The following is a 16531-nucleotide window of genomic DNA, read 5'->3' as shown; positions in this document are numbered from 1 at the left end:
ATAAGATGCTTCTAAGAGGGGCTGGCACTCAGCTCTGGGTCTAACAGCATCAGGAGCTGTGACTCCTGGAGGCTGCCCAGATCTGGTTTGTGAAGGTCCCAGGCATGACGTAACTACCATGGAAGCAATTTGTGTGGCAGGAAATTGCAGAAGAGCCTGCTGGAGGAGATGACCCTGATGCCAACAGGGCTTGTCACGGCTGAGCGGCCAGCAGAAGCTCCTAGGTCCTCAGGGCTTCTCACGGCTGAGTGGCCAGCAGAAGCTCCTAGGTCCTCTGCAGTTTATGACATAGTGCCATCAGGTCCCCTCTGTTGCCATGCAGTTTGTCTGGAAGTAGTCGGGATTGCTGCCATCTACCTAAATATTCTTGCTGCAAGGAATTTAAGGACATTTTCCTTTGTGAGAGAAACTAAGAGCAGTGCCATACGGACCCTGCCTGGGTACCAGAGAAAGGCAGAGTTCTTACTTTCTTCTGCCTTGAGAGATTTACACAGGTTTGGCATCCATAAAACCCTAATCTGAAATTCAGACACATCCAGAAACGTTGAGAGTTAGATGTGGTGTCCCATGTCTGTAATAAATGTCCCATGTCTGAGTTTGAGGCCAGCCTGGGTTACTAAGTGAGATCCTGTCTAAAAATCAAAAGAGATGTTTTGTGTGCCAGCATGCCCACCCAGTGGAAAATTCATACTGTGAAATGTCATTTTATACACAAAATAATTGCAAAACACTGCATGAAGTTGTCTTCAGGCTATGTGTTTAAAGTGTACGTGAAACATGAATGAATTATTCCCTAAGATACTTCACTATGGTATATTCTAAAGTGTAAGACATTGTTTCTGAGTATTATTTTTTTATCATCCTCATCATCATCATTGTTCTTCTTCTTCTTATTATTATTAAGATTATGACGCACTGTGTTCGCAAGGCTAGCATTGAATTCTGAATTCTGGCTTTGAGCTTAAGAGATTATCCTATCTTCGCTTCTTGGGAGGAGAGAACTTTAGATGTGTGTGTCACCCGTGCTTGGTTCCAGACATTTTTAGGAGTATATGGTGCTAAGGCTGCGGGTCAGGCTCCAGAAATGACCCTAGCATCGTGTGCATCTCTGAGCAGCACATGTGCCAGCTATGGAGGCTCCAACCACATGTATCTCCCCAGATTCAGTCAGCTGGTTGGCAGTGCACCGAGGAGACCGTGCTGCTGGGGCACTAGCAGCAAGCGCCCTTCACAGCTCTGCTTTCTTCCTGTCTGGGAACTAATGCAGTTTTTAAACAGCAGGGCCTTCTGACATCCGATTTGCATCCCCTCGCCTGGTATCATAACTTAAAACCGTGCCAAAGCAGATGTATGGGTCGCTGTGTCAGGGAGCATGGAGGTGGCCGTTAGTGCTGTGAGTTACAGCCCGGCGGTGCCCTGTCATACTTAAGTATGGAGACTAGTGATAAATTCAGTGTTTCCAGGAGTTCGGGGACAGAGGAGAGAAGAGGTTGGGCTTCTTGTGGTTGATGTCCTTCTAAATCATTATGCTGGCGTTTTATTTAGAGAGCATGAGGGATTCCCTCACACTTTTCAGTTTTGCATTCTGCCAGCTACTCCACAGAGCATCTCAGTGTGAGGTGGGCCATTTGTATGCGGCAGGACTGGGGTTTTCACAGTTGTCTAAATTCATTCAGACTCTGCAGCGAGGCTACTGGAGTTTTGGCTTTGTTTAGCTGCAGAACCTATTGCAGGTTTAGTGAGACAACAAGGGTTCTTGGCTGCAAAGCCTGCTTGGGGTAGCTTAAGCTGAGTTCTGTGAGCCTCTCTTTCCTTGCCCGCAAAATACAGGTAGCATTTCTTTTTCTGTCGGCCAGTGTGGTCCCAGTCGAAGGCTAATGATGCGCTCGAGAGAATGTGTAGCTTTGAAAAGTTCCTGAGGTATCGGTAACTGTCAGGAAGCCTTGGGAACGAGCTTCATTTGTCTCTGACAGTCATTTTCCCTCCTTTTCTCTTTGCCAGGCCTTGTGCAGGGTGAGCGGCCTCTCACCTCTGACCCCTACCCCAGCTGCACAGTCAGTTACGTAAAGCAGGGCCTCCTGTGTCTCTGCCATGCAGATACACCTCGGCGTTTAATTTTTTCATAGATTTGGAAAGAACCCCCAGTTAAGATTTAAAGGTTATTAACATGTTGAATATTTTCTTCTGTATTGGGAGGAGATGATTCGGCTAAAGCACTATTTCCCACTTCTACCTAAGCCGTACTTTCATGGAATCCCAACAAGTCTCAACTGTAGGCTGCCCCCCGCCTTTCAGTCTGTACATCTGCATCTCTCTCTGGAGTTCTGTAGGGGATATAGAAATGTGGCTTCTGACAACAGCCTCCCAGCACTCCACACATCTCTAAATGGAGCATTTAAATAAGCACAGTTTTTATAAAAACAGTATCTAATGACTCGTGCATTGACTCATGATACACACACTTAGGGAATTGTTCTTATAAATGCTCTGATCACCACAGTTGCTCAGAATTTGTTCTAATGCTTGGGTTTTGGTAAATGCCCCATAAGTCCTAACTGTAATTATACTAGATTGTTCTCACTAACAATTAAACACTGTGGATGGAAAGCAGTCCTTGTGGCATGACTAAGAATCTCGACTCTGAGGTTCCAAGCTAGATCATTTGTATATGTGGGTGTGTTTCTGCTGTCTGGTGGGGTTGACACAAAATGACAAATACCTTAGAGGGGTTCAGGATCCTCACTACTACCGCCATGACTCTCTAAAGCCGTGAAGATGTGTGTGTGCTATGTGTAAACATGGAGGACACTGTAATGTCCCAAAGGAAAAAGTGTTCCGTAACGGAGAAGCAGGAAAGGGTAGTGGGCTATCACAGGTCCTCCTCAACACCATAAAGCTTGGCATCGTGTCACAGGGAGCCCCGGGGTCTCTCTGCTCTCTGTCAGTGACTGCATAAGTCGCTTCCCTCTGTGGCAGACGCTAGTCCCTGCTTATGTTGACAAAACATCACTTTCTAAATATTTCCCTTCTAAAGTGTGTGTGGTTGAAATACAAGTCCAGCTCGGTAGTAGAACACAGGGAAAAACAAGCTGTGTTTAAAATACAGAAGTAGAGTCTCGCATGCTGATTTGGTCTGGGCAGCTATTTTTCTCTGAAGTTGGGTGCTTTCAGATGGACACACGAGAGAGTCTACTGTGGCAAGTTTGTTTATCACAGAGCCAATCCCCAGCTGGTTGTGTCTGTGCTCATTGGCTTCCAAAACTGTCTGCTTGTGATGTTATGTCTTGGCTTTTATCTCTTAAGGAAAGTGTGCTTGGATACAAGGTAAATCCTTGTCAGTCATGTGGTCATTGTAAGCACATGGATATGTCTGCAGTGGTCGGAGTAACTCAGTGGAGGCTTGTTAAGGCTAGGGCTCTGTAGTTCATGTAGAATTTTACCTGTATAGTAGTTTTTCAATACTATATAATTCAGTGGGCGTCAATAACTCTCATGGTGTAAATATTTATTGGAAAGATCTCACTATCAGCCATATAGCATTTTATTCTAGGTGTGTACCATAATTTCCTTAGCCACCATTCTGTTAACCATTTGGTTGATTCTGTGCTTAAACATCCTACATGCAGGTATTGACAGCCTGCGCCATAGTGTCCGGGTCTTCCTCTTCCTTTCCGATGTCTCCTTAGTTGTAGATTTATCAGGTGACGTTCCTATTTAGGAACATTGTCTGAGTCCAAAGTGGTTTGGTTTTTTGTTTTTGTTTTTTGTTTTGTTTTTGGCCTCTGGGGCTTTCTTTTCTCTGCAGTATTTATGTTTTAGCTTCAGGGTACATCTCAATGGTGGGGCTGGTTAGCTTAACCAAGGCACTGAGTTCAGTCCTCAGCACCACTTGGGCTGTAGAACACACACAGCTCATTTCACTGGCTGCCCAGAAAGCAAGTGTGCAGGCCCCGATAAAGCAGACAAGTCTCTCAGAGGCCCCTGGTACTTACGTTTAATCAACGCCCTCTCTTTGGGTGCTCCACATTGAGCACTGAATACAGGTTAATTTCTTACTCACTGGCTTTGGGGTCTCTTGACTGCCATGCCAGCAGCCATTTGAACTAGCAGCTTATGGAAGCAAGTGTGGGGGTTTGTCAGCATCTGAGGGAAGGCACTTCCTGCAAAGATAGAAAATGGTTCTTTCCAGGTTCGCACAGTTGAGCAGAAGTCTCTGAGGCCTTTACAGCTACGGTTCTCTTATCAGAAAAACTTTCTTTAAAAAGTTTTAAAAGTCAGTGGTGTGTCTTTCCCGCCTAATTCCAAGGTCCCTCTCACAACTGTTTAAGGGGAGGAAAAAAAAAACCCGAAACAACAGCCACACAAACCGATGATTGTTGACGGTTTTCTGTTCCAGGTGTGCGAATACCCAGACGGAACCAAGTCGCTGAAGCTGGGAGACTTTGGGCTGGCGACGGTGGTTGAAGGCCCGTTGTACACAGTCTGTGGTACCCCAACTTACGTGGCACCCGAGATCATTGCTGAAACAGGGTGAGAGTCTGCGTGTCTCTGGGCACGCTCTGACACGGTGACAAAGGCACACACAGTTGTCACTGTTGCTTTGTGTCCAGGGATCCTGGGGAGGAAGACTGGGGAGCAGAGAGATGTGACCCACGTGTGAGCTTGACTCCAGGAGTAGTTTGCTCTTATCTGGCCTGTACTTCTGACCTTGGGTCAGGGTTGGGGGTTGGGATGGTGAGGCTGTGGGGTGGGAGGCGGTCACTGGTAGCGGTCAGATGGAGAGAAAGCACATGGCCTTTCAGAGGACAGCTCCTCCTTTGAAGGTGTGGTCCCATCAAAGACAGCACTTCAGCAGTGTGGTACAAGCTCAAACCCGCCATTACCTGCTCTCCCTCACTCTGTTCCAGTTACGGCCTGAAGGTGGATGTTTGGGCAGCTGGTGTGATTACGTACATTCTTCTCTGTGGATTCCCACCGTTCCGGAGGTAACTGTATTTGAAGCATAAATTCTCTGACACTTAACTCTTGGCAGAAAGGACCCTAAGCTAGTGAATAAATTACCAGTTTAAGATTATATAAATACACCTTTCGCTATTTGTCTTAATTTACAGCCTACTGGTGAAAACTCAAGGTTTTTCTTTGGCGTTTTGATTTTTGTCTTTGTTTTTTGTTTTCTTATCTTTCCCTCCCTCCCTTTCAATCCCCTCCCCTCCCTTCCTCCCCCCTCCCTCCTTCCTTCCCTTCCTTCACCCCCTCCCTCCTTCCTTCCCTTCCTTCCTCCCTCCCTTCCTTCCTCCCTCCCTTCCTTCCCTCCCCCCCTCCCTATGGGAGCTTGAACACAGGGTCTGTGCACACTCTGCCTGAGCTGTCCCTAGCCTGACCATACCTCAGGCGTGAGGTCTTTGCTTTGTGTATGAGCCTGAGGGCCATGGCTCCATGAAGTATGTGCCTGGTAGGCACTAGACTAGACTTTGCAGCTTCTGAATCATTTTGAGGAAGGGTGGAATTTAAAGATCCATATGTAGAACCCTGAATCATTCGGTGTACCTTTGGAAGTTCTCGGTATAGGCACCACGGTTACTTGATCCGAGAGCAGCATTTTAAACTACTCAATTTTGATGTGAAGTTTCTCAATCACCCAGCTCCCATCTTATAAACCAAGAAAGAGCGCTCTATGGTAGTTTTGGTCCTTGGTGTAGCATTTATTACCCGAGAAGTGAAGTGTAGAAAATTTGGCATCAGCTGGCCTGGAAACAGACAGCTGACACTTGGCAGCTGCGTGCTGACCTAATGGGACAGAGGTGAGCACAGCCAGCCTTGGAAATGCTTGCGGCTGCCCAGCCCAGCCGTTGGTCCAGGGCTGAGCCAGCCACAATGGCTGCAGCTCTTCTTTTGATCTGTTTCGTCTCCTCTGCTTTGGGTATTTCCACGGCCTCCTTCATCCTATTTGGTGAACAGCGAACGCGGTGTTCCAAGTGATGGCAGTAGTTCACAAGCACGTCCTTAGCGCCATGGTTGCAGTCCATTTTGGCTGCTGTAAGGAACTGCCAGAGACTATGTGGCTCATTAAGACTGGAAACTTATTCTCACAGTGATGGAGGTGGGAGGTTCAAGAGCAGAGTACCAGCAGGCTTGACGTCCGGGGAGGGCCCACTTCGTGGTCAGTGCACAGCCATCTTCTCTGTGAGCTTCACACAGCAGAAAGAAAGGGCAACCTCTAGGAATTTCTAAGTGTCTTATCTCCTTTTAATGACTTTGGGGCTTCAACTCAAGGCTTCCTGCTAGGCAAGGGCTCTACCACTGACCTCTCTGTCCCCTCTGGGACAGACGCCCAAAGACGCCACAGTTCTATTGATGACGGCTCTGCTCTCAGAACTCTGGCTGTCTCCCAAAAGCCCCCCTCGTAATGCCTTGCAAGTGAGGATTCGGCTTCCCTAGAAGGAGTTTTGAGGAGGGTGTAGTTGTGTTTAGTGTCGTATTGGGTCAGTGAAGGAAAAATACCTTATCCTTTCTCTCCAAACAGTTTGCTACGAAAACTTCCTGGAAAAAGTTAGAAAGTTTACTTTTTTTTTAATTCTCACATTCTCAGTTCCAGTTCAATAGGTTTTTTTTTTAATTGATTATTGATCATTGCTGTGCACAGAATGACACAGAAATGTTTAGTCTGCTTTTGAAGAGCTTGGGTGGTAGAGACATGGAACACAAAGGCTAATGACCAGGAGCTACTGGTTGGGTATGCATGATTGGCTCGCTCAGACATGGGTAAGCATAGAGTGAATGTGGAGAAATCGATTAAAGGACTCCACTGCACAGTATAGAAGGGAAGAAGTAGAGGGTGGGTAATTTGTGTTCTTTTTTTTACAGTGACTCGGGCCCTGGGCTGGTTTGGGGGTGATGGTTTATTTTTTGGGAGGGGTAGTCAAATGTAGAAGGACGATGTGTTTTACTAACAGGTGATAACTGTACCAGTTGACCTGGAATTCTTCATGACTTACCAAACTTGAGATCAAGGGAAAGGGGTTTGCAGGGTCAGCATTAGGGAAGGTATACTCACCACTCCCTCTAGTGTCTGTAGTGTGCAGCCAGGGAGAGCAGCCTTTTTACTGTCCCAGGTGAGGGTCTAGTTGGATGTCACCCAGGGCAGCATCAGCCTCATGAAATGGAGAGGTGACTCGGCCTGACAAGAGCTGCCCACAGCATTCTGAGGGGGCTGTCTCGGGTCAGAAATCCTTGGCTGTCCCACTTTTACATTGCAGGAACATGTTTTTCCTCTTCGCGCTACTGAATGATGTTGGCGTGAAACACCTCTTCAACATCTCTGCAGCACAGACAAGTTAGAGATCTTACAACCCAACTGCCAATATAAAAGCATGTTGTGGGGAATGAAGGGTGTGATGGCTTAAATGATTATTGCCTAGAATGGATGGCATAATTGTGACAGTAGGGCTGGGAGGGAGCGCACTTGGTTGGTAGAGTTCTTGGTTCAATCCTCAGCATTAAAAAAACCCAGCACGGCAGCTCTTGTTATAATGCTAGCATATAGGACATGGGATCAAGGGAGACAGGAAGTTCAAAGCCGTCCTTGACTTTGTAGCAAGTTTGAAGCCATGCTGGGCTGCATGAGACCCTGTATCAACAAATAAAATAAAAGCAACTATTTATTTTTATAATACATATTCAAGTTCTTTAAACAAGTTCTTCAAAGTGCTTTGTCTTTTACAAAGTATTTGTTCAGCTGAAAGCTTTTGAACTGAAATTGTTATTGGGAATTTACTGCTTCCCCTTTTCTAATGGCCGTCTTTCTTCTCTCAGCGTCTTTGGGTTTTAGCTCTGGCTTGCTCTCCTTTTGTTTGCTTGTTTGTTCTTACTTCTTGAGCTCCTTTGCCCCTCTCCTCCTCAACATCAGAGTCAGCTTTTACACAGATTGGTTTCCAGAGATACCCGAAGTTTTCCCAAGACAGAGAGATGCCACAGCCACTGACTGAAGCATTTGTAAGGTTGTTCTGAGATTCCTGGTCCATCCCTTTTAACCTCCCACCTCCCAGGTCTCTCTGTCATGCGCTCATCTATGAGGGCTGTGTGTGAAATAGCTAACTGACCTTATCAGGTGTCCTTCCTGAACCTTTCATCATCTGTCACTGAAAGAGAGACTGTTTTTTCTTAATGGGCTGTTTTACACCCATGGCCCCGTCATCTAAGGGATATATTGTTTTACAATAAAAAAGCACCCCCAGCAGACCTTGTAGTATAAATGTCATGATAAATCCATTGTGGGTTCAGGCAGATTAGCTGTCTGTACCTGACTACCAGGAAGGAATGGATTGTCTGCAGGGGCTGTTCTTCCACTGGGTACTTAGCTCTGGACATTTGACAGCGTTGATCTCCGGAGTCTCATTCTATCTGATTAACCCTCTGGGGTCCTTTTTGCTCAGAGTCCATGGACTGTTGTAAAAGGCTGTTGTGGATGGACTCCAGCATTTAGATCTGTGTTGGCCGAATGATCAAATCAGTGTAAGCTACCTGTGACTCCAGGAGGACATCGGGGAGAGGGATGGAGTAGTAGGGGCACTCTTGAGAGTCGCTTATGTATGTGTTCTTCTGACAGCATCAGTTCTGTAAGCTCTCACTTCTAAAGGCTTCTGTAAAACCCCACCTTGTTCTTCTGTGTAGCTCCCACTCCGTTTGAAGGAGCACTGAGCTGATCACAGCAGTGCAGAGGAGAGAAACCATCTTTCCAGGTGTGCAACGGTGACCTCTGCCTTGCCTGGTTGTCCCACCTGGCCCCTGCTCCTCAATATACTCTTGGCCATTGGCATGGCCAAAGCAGAAGTCTCACAAAAGCTTCCCTTGAGTATAGCAGGCAGCCATGTCATCTGAGAGTCGTAGCGATTGTCCCTAGACACTGCTTCCAAGTCCCCTTTGAGAAGGTGGAAATCAGAACCCCAAAGGCTTGGTGGAAAAATTCTAAGAAATTAGCAGTCTTCACAGGTAATTGCTGACTTGTGCTTCTGGATTTTAATTTTGATCTCACAGCGTATTCTGAGTTTTTGGTGGGGGCCTGTGGTGGTTCCTGTTTCTATTCCTGTGTTCACCACACATGGGGACATACCACATCCAGACCCTTTCCTTCCCTGTTTCCACACTGAGAGCCACGGATCCATTAGACGCCACATGTGTGTTTGGGGAAGGCCAAGCAGCTCAGGTTGGGAGACGCCCACTCGAGAACATCCAAGCGCTTTCCGTGACTGAGCAAGCCTAGCTGGCGTCTTTGGAAGCATTCGCTTTCTGAGACCGAGCACCAAGGAAAGTTGGGTTGTGGTGGGGAGCAAATTATGTCATGGATTTTTTTAAAACCTAGGTTCTGAACTTTGTATGATTTTCAGTAAAAAAGTAGAAGATTCCATAGAAATCTTCCTATGAAGGAAGAAATAAAGGTTGCATAGATGGCTTCTGTTCTACACTTGGGCGATGGTGATATGACCAGCCTTCCCGAGGGTTTCATGATTTGTGATTTCTGATTTGCTTGTGATATAAATATATACATATTTAGAGAGCTAAATATATATTATATATGATTACATAAATGTATACACATGTGCATGCATTGTGTATATATACATATATACATATATGTGTGTGTGCATGTATGTGTATATGTGTTTATATGTATATATATATACATATGTCTGTGTGTATGTGCATGCATGTCTGTGTGTATATATGTATGTGAATATGTATACATGTGTATGTGTGTGTGTGTATGTGTGTATATATTGTATGTGTATATTTTCTCCTCCCTGAGATGGGCTTTGGCTATATTGCCTTGGTTGGTCTTATGCTCAAGTGATAAGCTTGCCTTACCTCTCCAGGTGTGCAGTTCTGTAGGAACAGGCCCCAACACCTGGCTTTCATTTTGAGCATTTACGAGCTTTTTTCTGAGGCATTAAGTCTGTAGCCATCCATACCATGCATACCACCTTTTTCAACTTCCTAAACCGAAACTCTCCTTGACTCGTTTTCTGTCTTCGGTTCTCAGGCCTAGGAAACGTCCTGTGGCTCATTGTCTACAAGGAAAATCCTGTTGTCACCAGGCAGCTGTGACACACAACTGAGCAGTGACATGCCCAAAAAAGCCTCTACTCCTTCCTGGAGCCCAGACACTCTCTGTGACTCTGTTCTCTGTTCCTTTCTCTCTAGTGAGAACAACCTCCAGGAGGATCTCTTTGACCAGATCTTGGCCGGAAAGCTGGAGTTTCCAGCTCCCTACTGGGACAACATTACAGACTCTGCCAAGGTGGGGTGTGGGATTCTTCCTGAATGCACTGTGGGGTCCTGCATGTGGGCTGTAGCAGCCTACAGCGTGGGGCTCCTGACACTTGACTTCTAATGTGTCGCTTTCTGTAAGTTTATGTAGTGTACTGTAGTGTAGGTCTCTGGAGTCCCTAACTAGACTTTGAGATCTGGACCACAATTCCCTCCCTCCACTGCTGTTTTAATCTCTGTAAACATAAGTGATGAAATTGGAGAGTACCGCAGTGTGCCGTGGAGTGAGGATAGAGACCCGAAGTCTTAGATGACGAAGTCTAATTGCTCTGATTGGAGGGGATGCCGCAGTCCCGGCACTGGGCACACACAGGCAGTGGATCTGCCTGTCTCATAAGTGCTGACCGTGTGGGTGGTGGGCTCCATGCTCCAGTGGCTGAGCTGCTGTGTTGGCTTTTGATTTCTGTATTTATGCTGGAATCACCCTCTTTCTCTTCCTCTGTGGTCTCCCCCTCCCCTTTCTCCCCTTTGTAGGAGTTAATCAGTCAAATGCTTCAGGTAAACGTTGAAGCTCGCTGTACTGCGGGAGAAATTCTGAGTCACCCCTGGGTGTCAGTAAGTACCCACATTCCCAGGGAATGGATGCGTTTATGTTGTGTGGTCAGCATGCTTTTTTGCACACACACAATTGTACATTCGAACTCTATGACAGGTAAAATGTCTATCCTAATGATCAAGTCTCATGGAAGAAGATGGCTGATACTGGAGTCTCTCCCCGGCCCCCATCTGCTTAGTGGATAGTCTGCCCCTTGCTGGACCTCAGTTTACTCATCTACAAAGTGGGGTTGGCCGTGATTCTCTTTAAGGACCCAATTCCATGACTTTGTTGTAGTTTTGGGGTTTGTGTTTTACTCAGAGATGAATGTGAGATTGTGACCTCTCTGTCCACACGGCAGTCAGTCCTGTGGACTGGAAGGAGAGGTATTCTCTTCCAGAGGTAGCAGAGAGGGTGTGGTACTAATCACATGTTCTCTGTGGGCAAAAGGTGAACGTAGAAGGCAAGTCCCGTACACGGGGTTAATTAGCCACAGGGCTGGACCGCTGTACCCCTCCACTTTTCAGACTGCTTCCCTGGGCTGAGACACAAGTAGAGGAGACACCACATCCCTTGGTGACCCAAAAGGACCATCAGCTGAACGCCTGTTGTCCTGGGGATGGAGCTTGAGCCTGAGCATGCAGCACGTTCTCTCGACAGTTTTGTTTTGTTTTGTTTTGTTTTAACTTAAGAAATGGGCTCAAGCTGCGTTCCCTCCTCAGTCTGCCACGTAACCAGAGCTACAGCAAGGTGGCACAGCACACATCAATTCTTCATGAAAATGATACACTCTTAGTTTTTATGTTTCCATGGGATGACTTGCGTTGTACATGCCTTGGGAGAGGACCTGAGAACCCTAAACAGTGCCGCCCAGAGGAGTGTCTGCCTGAAGGCTTGAGGCATGGTGCTGGGGAATTCCGTGTCTCTGCCGCGCTGCGGATGGAATCCAGGGTCTCATGCATGCTGGTCCCGTGCTCTTTCATGGCTCTACATAGTGACAACAATTATGTTGGAAAGAACTGAACTTCTGTTCTTGTGGCTGAGCCTCTTTAGGACGACATCACTAGGTTGCTGGTGGGGGTAACAATGAGCAGTTGAAGCTGAGGATGTGGAATCACTGTGTTTGGTTCTTTTCTGCAGGATGATGCATCCCAGGAGAATAATATGCAAGCCGAGGTTACAGGTAAACTAAAACAGCACTTTAATAATGCGCTCCCCAAACAGAACAGCACCACCACCGGGGTCTCCGTTATCATGGTAAGTGGATGCAGAGCTCTGCCCCGGAGAGCTGGGGGCATCTGGCCTGGCTGCTGAGCTGGAGTTGTGTTCTGAGCTAGACAGGCAGGGTTCTGCTCATGGAAGCAGGTGCCTTCCATGTTCTGTTTCCACGGGAGCATTGACTGGCATGTGAAGGGTGCTTTTGGCCCTGTTCCCTAGACTCTGCATGGCAGCTAGGGGCTGTGGTGGAAGACACAGAACCGCAGTGATAGGCAGGTGACAGGGGGCTCAGGCTGGGGCTTGCCTCACCTCTCATAGCTGCAGTTACATCTAGGGAGAGATCGCAGCCGACAGCATGGGCAGTGTCAGGAAATAAGGCCCTGCCTCTGACTGACGTGTGATTGCTTTTGTGCTCAGGATAGGAAACAGCCAAGTTAACAAATTTCACCTTTTAAAGATTGTTTGGTTAAAATAAAAATAGTTGGTGTGTTTTTAAACCCATAGAAGTATTTAAAAAAAAAAAAACGCAGACTGTTTTTCATGGTTAGAGTTTTATTTTAAAAGTAGTAATGATATTTTTGTACTTCTTCCAAAATACGTAAGGTCATGAGTCTGAATATTTAAACACAAAAAATAAAAAGTAGCATTAAGGAGAGCCAAAAGAAAGTACAGGACAGAAAAATAAACCCCAGTGAGGTCACTGATGTCAGGGAGCTGCTCTTAGTATCTCCCACCTGCTAGTCAGCCCAGGTCTCCAACAGCCAGCGGTGCCACTGTCCTCCTGCCCACCCACAGCAGACATAGGGCCAGGGGCGTGGATGTTGGGAACTTGCCTCTCCAAGGGGCAGGTGCCTGAGATAGGCCATCCCTGCAGCTCTGTCATTTGCTTCCAGAGCTGCCTCTTGCTCCTCAGGAGAGGTTCTCAGTATTCCTCCCTACGCTACAGGGAAGTGGACTCATTCTCACTGCACAGCGTGGTCTAGGAATGTCAGGAAAATGTGGCAGTCCAGGAAGCCACAGAGTGCACACACCCTGTAGGGACACAAATCTTCTGCTATGGGTTAAGCACCTGCCCCATTCCTGGTCCCTGCTATCTATGATCTGTTCCCTCCCTCCACGGGTTCATTTGGTAGGCCCCTCCCATTGCCCTCTAGACTTCCCTGCTCAGTTTCCTCCCCACACAGCTTGAGTGCACAAGCTGGGCTTTGCGCTCCCTTGTAGGACTTTGGGGTGCTCCTTGATGAACACAGGAAGGCCGGAGTTGGGGCTTTTCCTACCACTGTAGCAACGTTTTTCTGAAAACCGGAGAAAGGCCGAGCTGTCACAGAATCATGGCTTCCGTCCCCTGAAGCCCACACCAGGAGGACACTTCCCAGGGGTTCTCTGAAGACCCAGCCCGTGAGCAGAAGCAGTGCGCGTGTGCACCATGCACGGTGTTGTAGGCCTCTTCTGTGGAAGTGGGAGAAGAAACCATTAAGAGTCTGCCTTTGTGCAAAGGTTGCAGCTCAGGGACTGTGTGTGCACTCAGCATGTGCGTGTGCCCCAATAACCTCCCCAAATATATATTCAGCGTCTAGTAAAGACTTGAAGAGATTTGATGGCGTCAGAACTTCTATCTTCTGTCCATTAGCTTTCCAATCTTCCAAGACTTGTAAGTTTTGCAGCCCTGTGTCCGGCACTTACGAGACTTTATCCAGTGGGTCACTGGAGTTAATGGCCATCAGGCCTGCTCTCTGCCCGCTGACCACCTCCGCTGAGGGTCTAGAATGATTGACAGTGTTCCCTAGGGCCCAGTGTAAGCTGTGTTGTGGATAATACCTCAGAGGACCTATCACCACGTACAGATAGCGTCTTCCCCTTGCTAGTGGAGCTAGTCGGATGTCAAACCCTTGAGTTTTAACGGAGTGTGCCTGAGACTGAACAAACCTTAAGAAGGCGACTGTATAAACACTGTGTTGACATATATGCAGGAGCTACCTGGCACACGTCGGTGACATCCAGCTAACCACATTCTCTGCCTAAGTTTGCAGATTGTGAGCACTAGGACCTGCCAGTGGTCTCACTGCCTTGAGAATCTACTGGACATATTCCTGGGACTTGTTTCTGGCAGTCTCTGTTTCTCAATGGCTCAAAAGGCAGCTGGCCAAATTTTGACTTGGCCTTAAAAGTAGCAAACAGCTTCTTGCTTATCCTTCCCCAAGTCAGGGCTGGGCCTATGTGTGGCTGCTGGGTAGGACTTGTGACACACTTCTGGGCCCCGTGTCATATGTATCATAACTGTACAACTGAGAACAGTTTTGAATTGTTTTCATATTTAAAAGAACTACAAAATGCCTGTCTCTGGCATGAGTTTGTCATTCCTAAATATATGGTCTCGGTAGCAGAAGAGTAGGTGTGTTTTTGTAGCTGAACGGTTATTGATCGGTGTGCATATTTAAGGATGAGGTCCTTCTGTCTCCTGTCACCTCAGCATTCTCCCCAAAGCAGGTGCCCGAGGCCCCAGTGGATAGTATGCTAGGGCGGGGCTGACTCAGAAAGGGGAAAGACACTAAAGTGACACTGTTGTCTGCATTTCGTTTGACAGTTTGATTTGACAGTTTGAGAGACACTTCAGAGTTCTGTTCTCTCCCCAGTTGAGACTATGGGAGATCCTGAAGCGCATCCCGGTACTCAGCACGCTGTGCTCATGACAGCCACACCTAACTTTCAGCCTCTCTTCCAGCTGCATGCTTTGTCTCAGCCTCAGGCCTCAGCTTCCTGCTGGTACTGCGGGTCCTCTGAACCCACTGACCTCCTGGCCAGCCCAGCCCAGCACGCCTTTGGGGAGCTCTGTGCTAGACTTAGCGTGTCAGGAGCGGGACGGCAGCTCTGTTTACATAGGCGAAGGGCATCTTCCTGCAAGTGAAAGCAGGGGATGAGTATCTCCATGAGGTTTCAGGGCTTTGTCCAGAGCTGCCGTTTTATCTAGCCTCCAGGATAACGACACGATCATATCAGAAAGAGTTTCAGAGAGGCTGATCGCTCTGGGTCGCACTTCAGCTTTTACTGAGTTTCCAGCACAATGCTTAGTGAGCTGATGAAGGGCAGTGTATTCCCCAGGTGGCTTCTTTTTTCCCAGTGAGGGACTGGGAAAAAAAACCTCAGAAACCAGAAGGGGGCCATCTTGTGGCAGAGAAGGGAATGACAAGAAAGCCAGAAAGACACCTCCTTCCTTGCTCTTACAGAGGGAGAAATGTTAGTCAAAGGGTAATTTTTTTCCACCCAGAGGCTCTTTGCTTACTTTGGGGGGATGGACGGGGACTTGGGGTTCTTTCCTTATTTAAGACAGACAAGACTGTTAATCGTGTCGCTTCTGTTGAAAGTAAGTCTAGTTTCTGTCCCTGCTTCTCTCCCCTCCTGCCTCTCCCGCTGCTGCATTGCTCCCCCTGACTAGGTCCAAGGCCATGGTACGTACTAACTGCACCGCGAGCGACCTTCCCTCTGCCGTGCATGCTCTGCTCGTGTTCTCTTGGCCAGAAGAGAAGAGGGGAAATAATCGGGCTGTGTGGTTCTCCTTTACTGGGAGGAAGTCCGTGGTAGGAATGAGTGTTTGCTCTATCTCTTGAGAGTGTTGCTGGGGTGGAGTGGTCCGGACTGATACCAGCAGCAGAGCTAAGTTTCAGAGCAGGCTTTTCCCACTTCCCCCAGTAACTGTCCTCCGAAAGTTATGGGTGCTCAGCTTTAGACTGCCAGGAGCTATGGGGAGCACAGCCTGGAGGCCACCAGCCGTCAGACTGGGGAAGCGTCACCCGAGTTTTCTCCATCCTTTAGTGTACTTGTTAGTTCATCTGTACTGGCACAGTCCTCAGCCTATGGAGTTAGACTACAAAATGCCTCCCGGTCCTTTCATCGTATAGCTGAAGTGGTACCCAAGACCCGCAGTCCCCCCATTTGTCGTGAACCCAGTAAATGGCAGTTGCTGGCTCCCAGGGCACATGAGGCCCAGTGAGGCAAAGAAGGCTCCATGCCTGGGTAACCCCGGGATGGGTCAGAAGGCGAGTACCTTCCTCTTGGGGCCTCTGCACCCTCGAGGAGGTAAGAAGACAAGACCAGGAAGACAGCAGAGTGTAGGCGTCTCTCGTAGGGGGAGGGGCAGGCAAGGACACCATGGAGGATGTATATGTTTGCTACTATCCCAGCGGATTCCTGGGCATATTGCATATGCCCTGGGATGTAAGGGCATTCTTATGACAGCTGAGTACCATATCCCTGGGGCAATAACTTTCTTTAGCTAAGAGTACTAGCCAAGCTCGTGTAGCTGGTGGAGACTGGCGATGGGTATGGGTATAAGCAAGACACTCAAAATTCAGGTGCAGCCACCTTTGTAGGCCCAGCTGGCATAGTTCTAGAGCCGTGTGTCCCACCATTCCTCCCCTGCTACCAGCACAGGCTGGGATAAGGAAGGGCTGCCTGGCC

The 16531-nt window shown here is 47.8% G+C and overlaps 1 protein-coding gene across 15 annotated transcripts in view; it reads left to right on the top strand.

Annotated features, from left to right (window-relative positions):
- The window catches only part of Dclk2 (doublecortin-like kinase 2), a 129098-nt gene that overhangs the window by 111213 nt on the left and 1354 nt on the right, over nucleotides 1-16531 (top strand). For 4 of the 15 annotated variants that reach the window (XR_015663565.1, XR_015663564.1, XR_015663563.1 and 1 more), the window contains 6 exons: nucleotides 4397-4530; nucleotides 4908-4985; nucleotides 10198-10294; nucleotides 10798-10878; nucleotides 11999-12115; nucleotides 14661-14742. Coding sequence is in view for 8 of the 15 variants with exons in the window: in NM_001195832.1 (NP_001182761.1) it covers nucleotides 4397-4530; nucleotides 4908-4985; nucleotides 10198-10294; nucleotides 10798-10878; nucleotides 11999-12115; nucleotides 15510-15522 (520 nt within the window). In the remaining 7 variants the exon portion in view is untranslated. 15 annotated transcript variants of the gene reach the window in all.

The sequence above is a fragment of the Rattus norvegicus genome, chromosome 2 (genome assembly GCF_021556685.1).
Source record: "Rattus norvegicus strain SHRSP/BbbUtx chromosome 2, alternate assembly SHRSP_T2T, whole genome shotgun sequence".
Classification (NCBI taxonomy): domain Eukaryota; kingdom Metazoa; phylum Chordata; class Mammalia; order Rodentia; family Muridae; genus Rattus; species Rattus norvegicus.
This window is presented reverse-complemented; position numbering and strand designations above follow the sequence as displayed.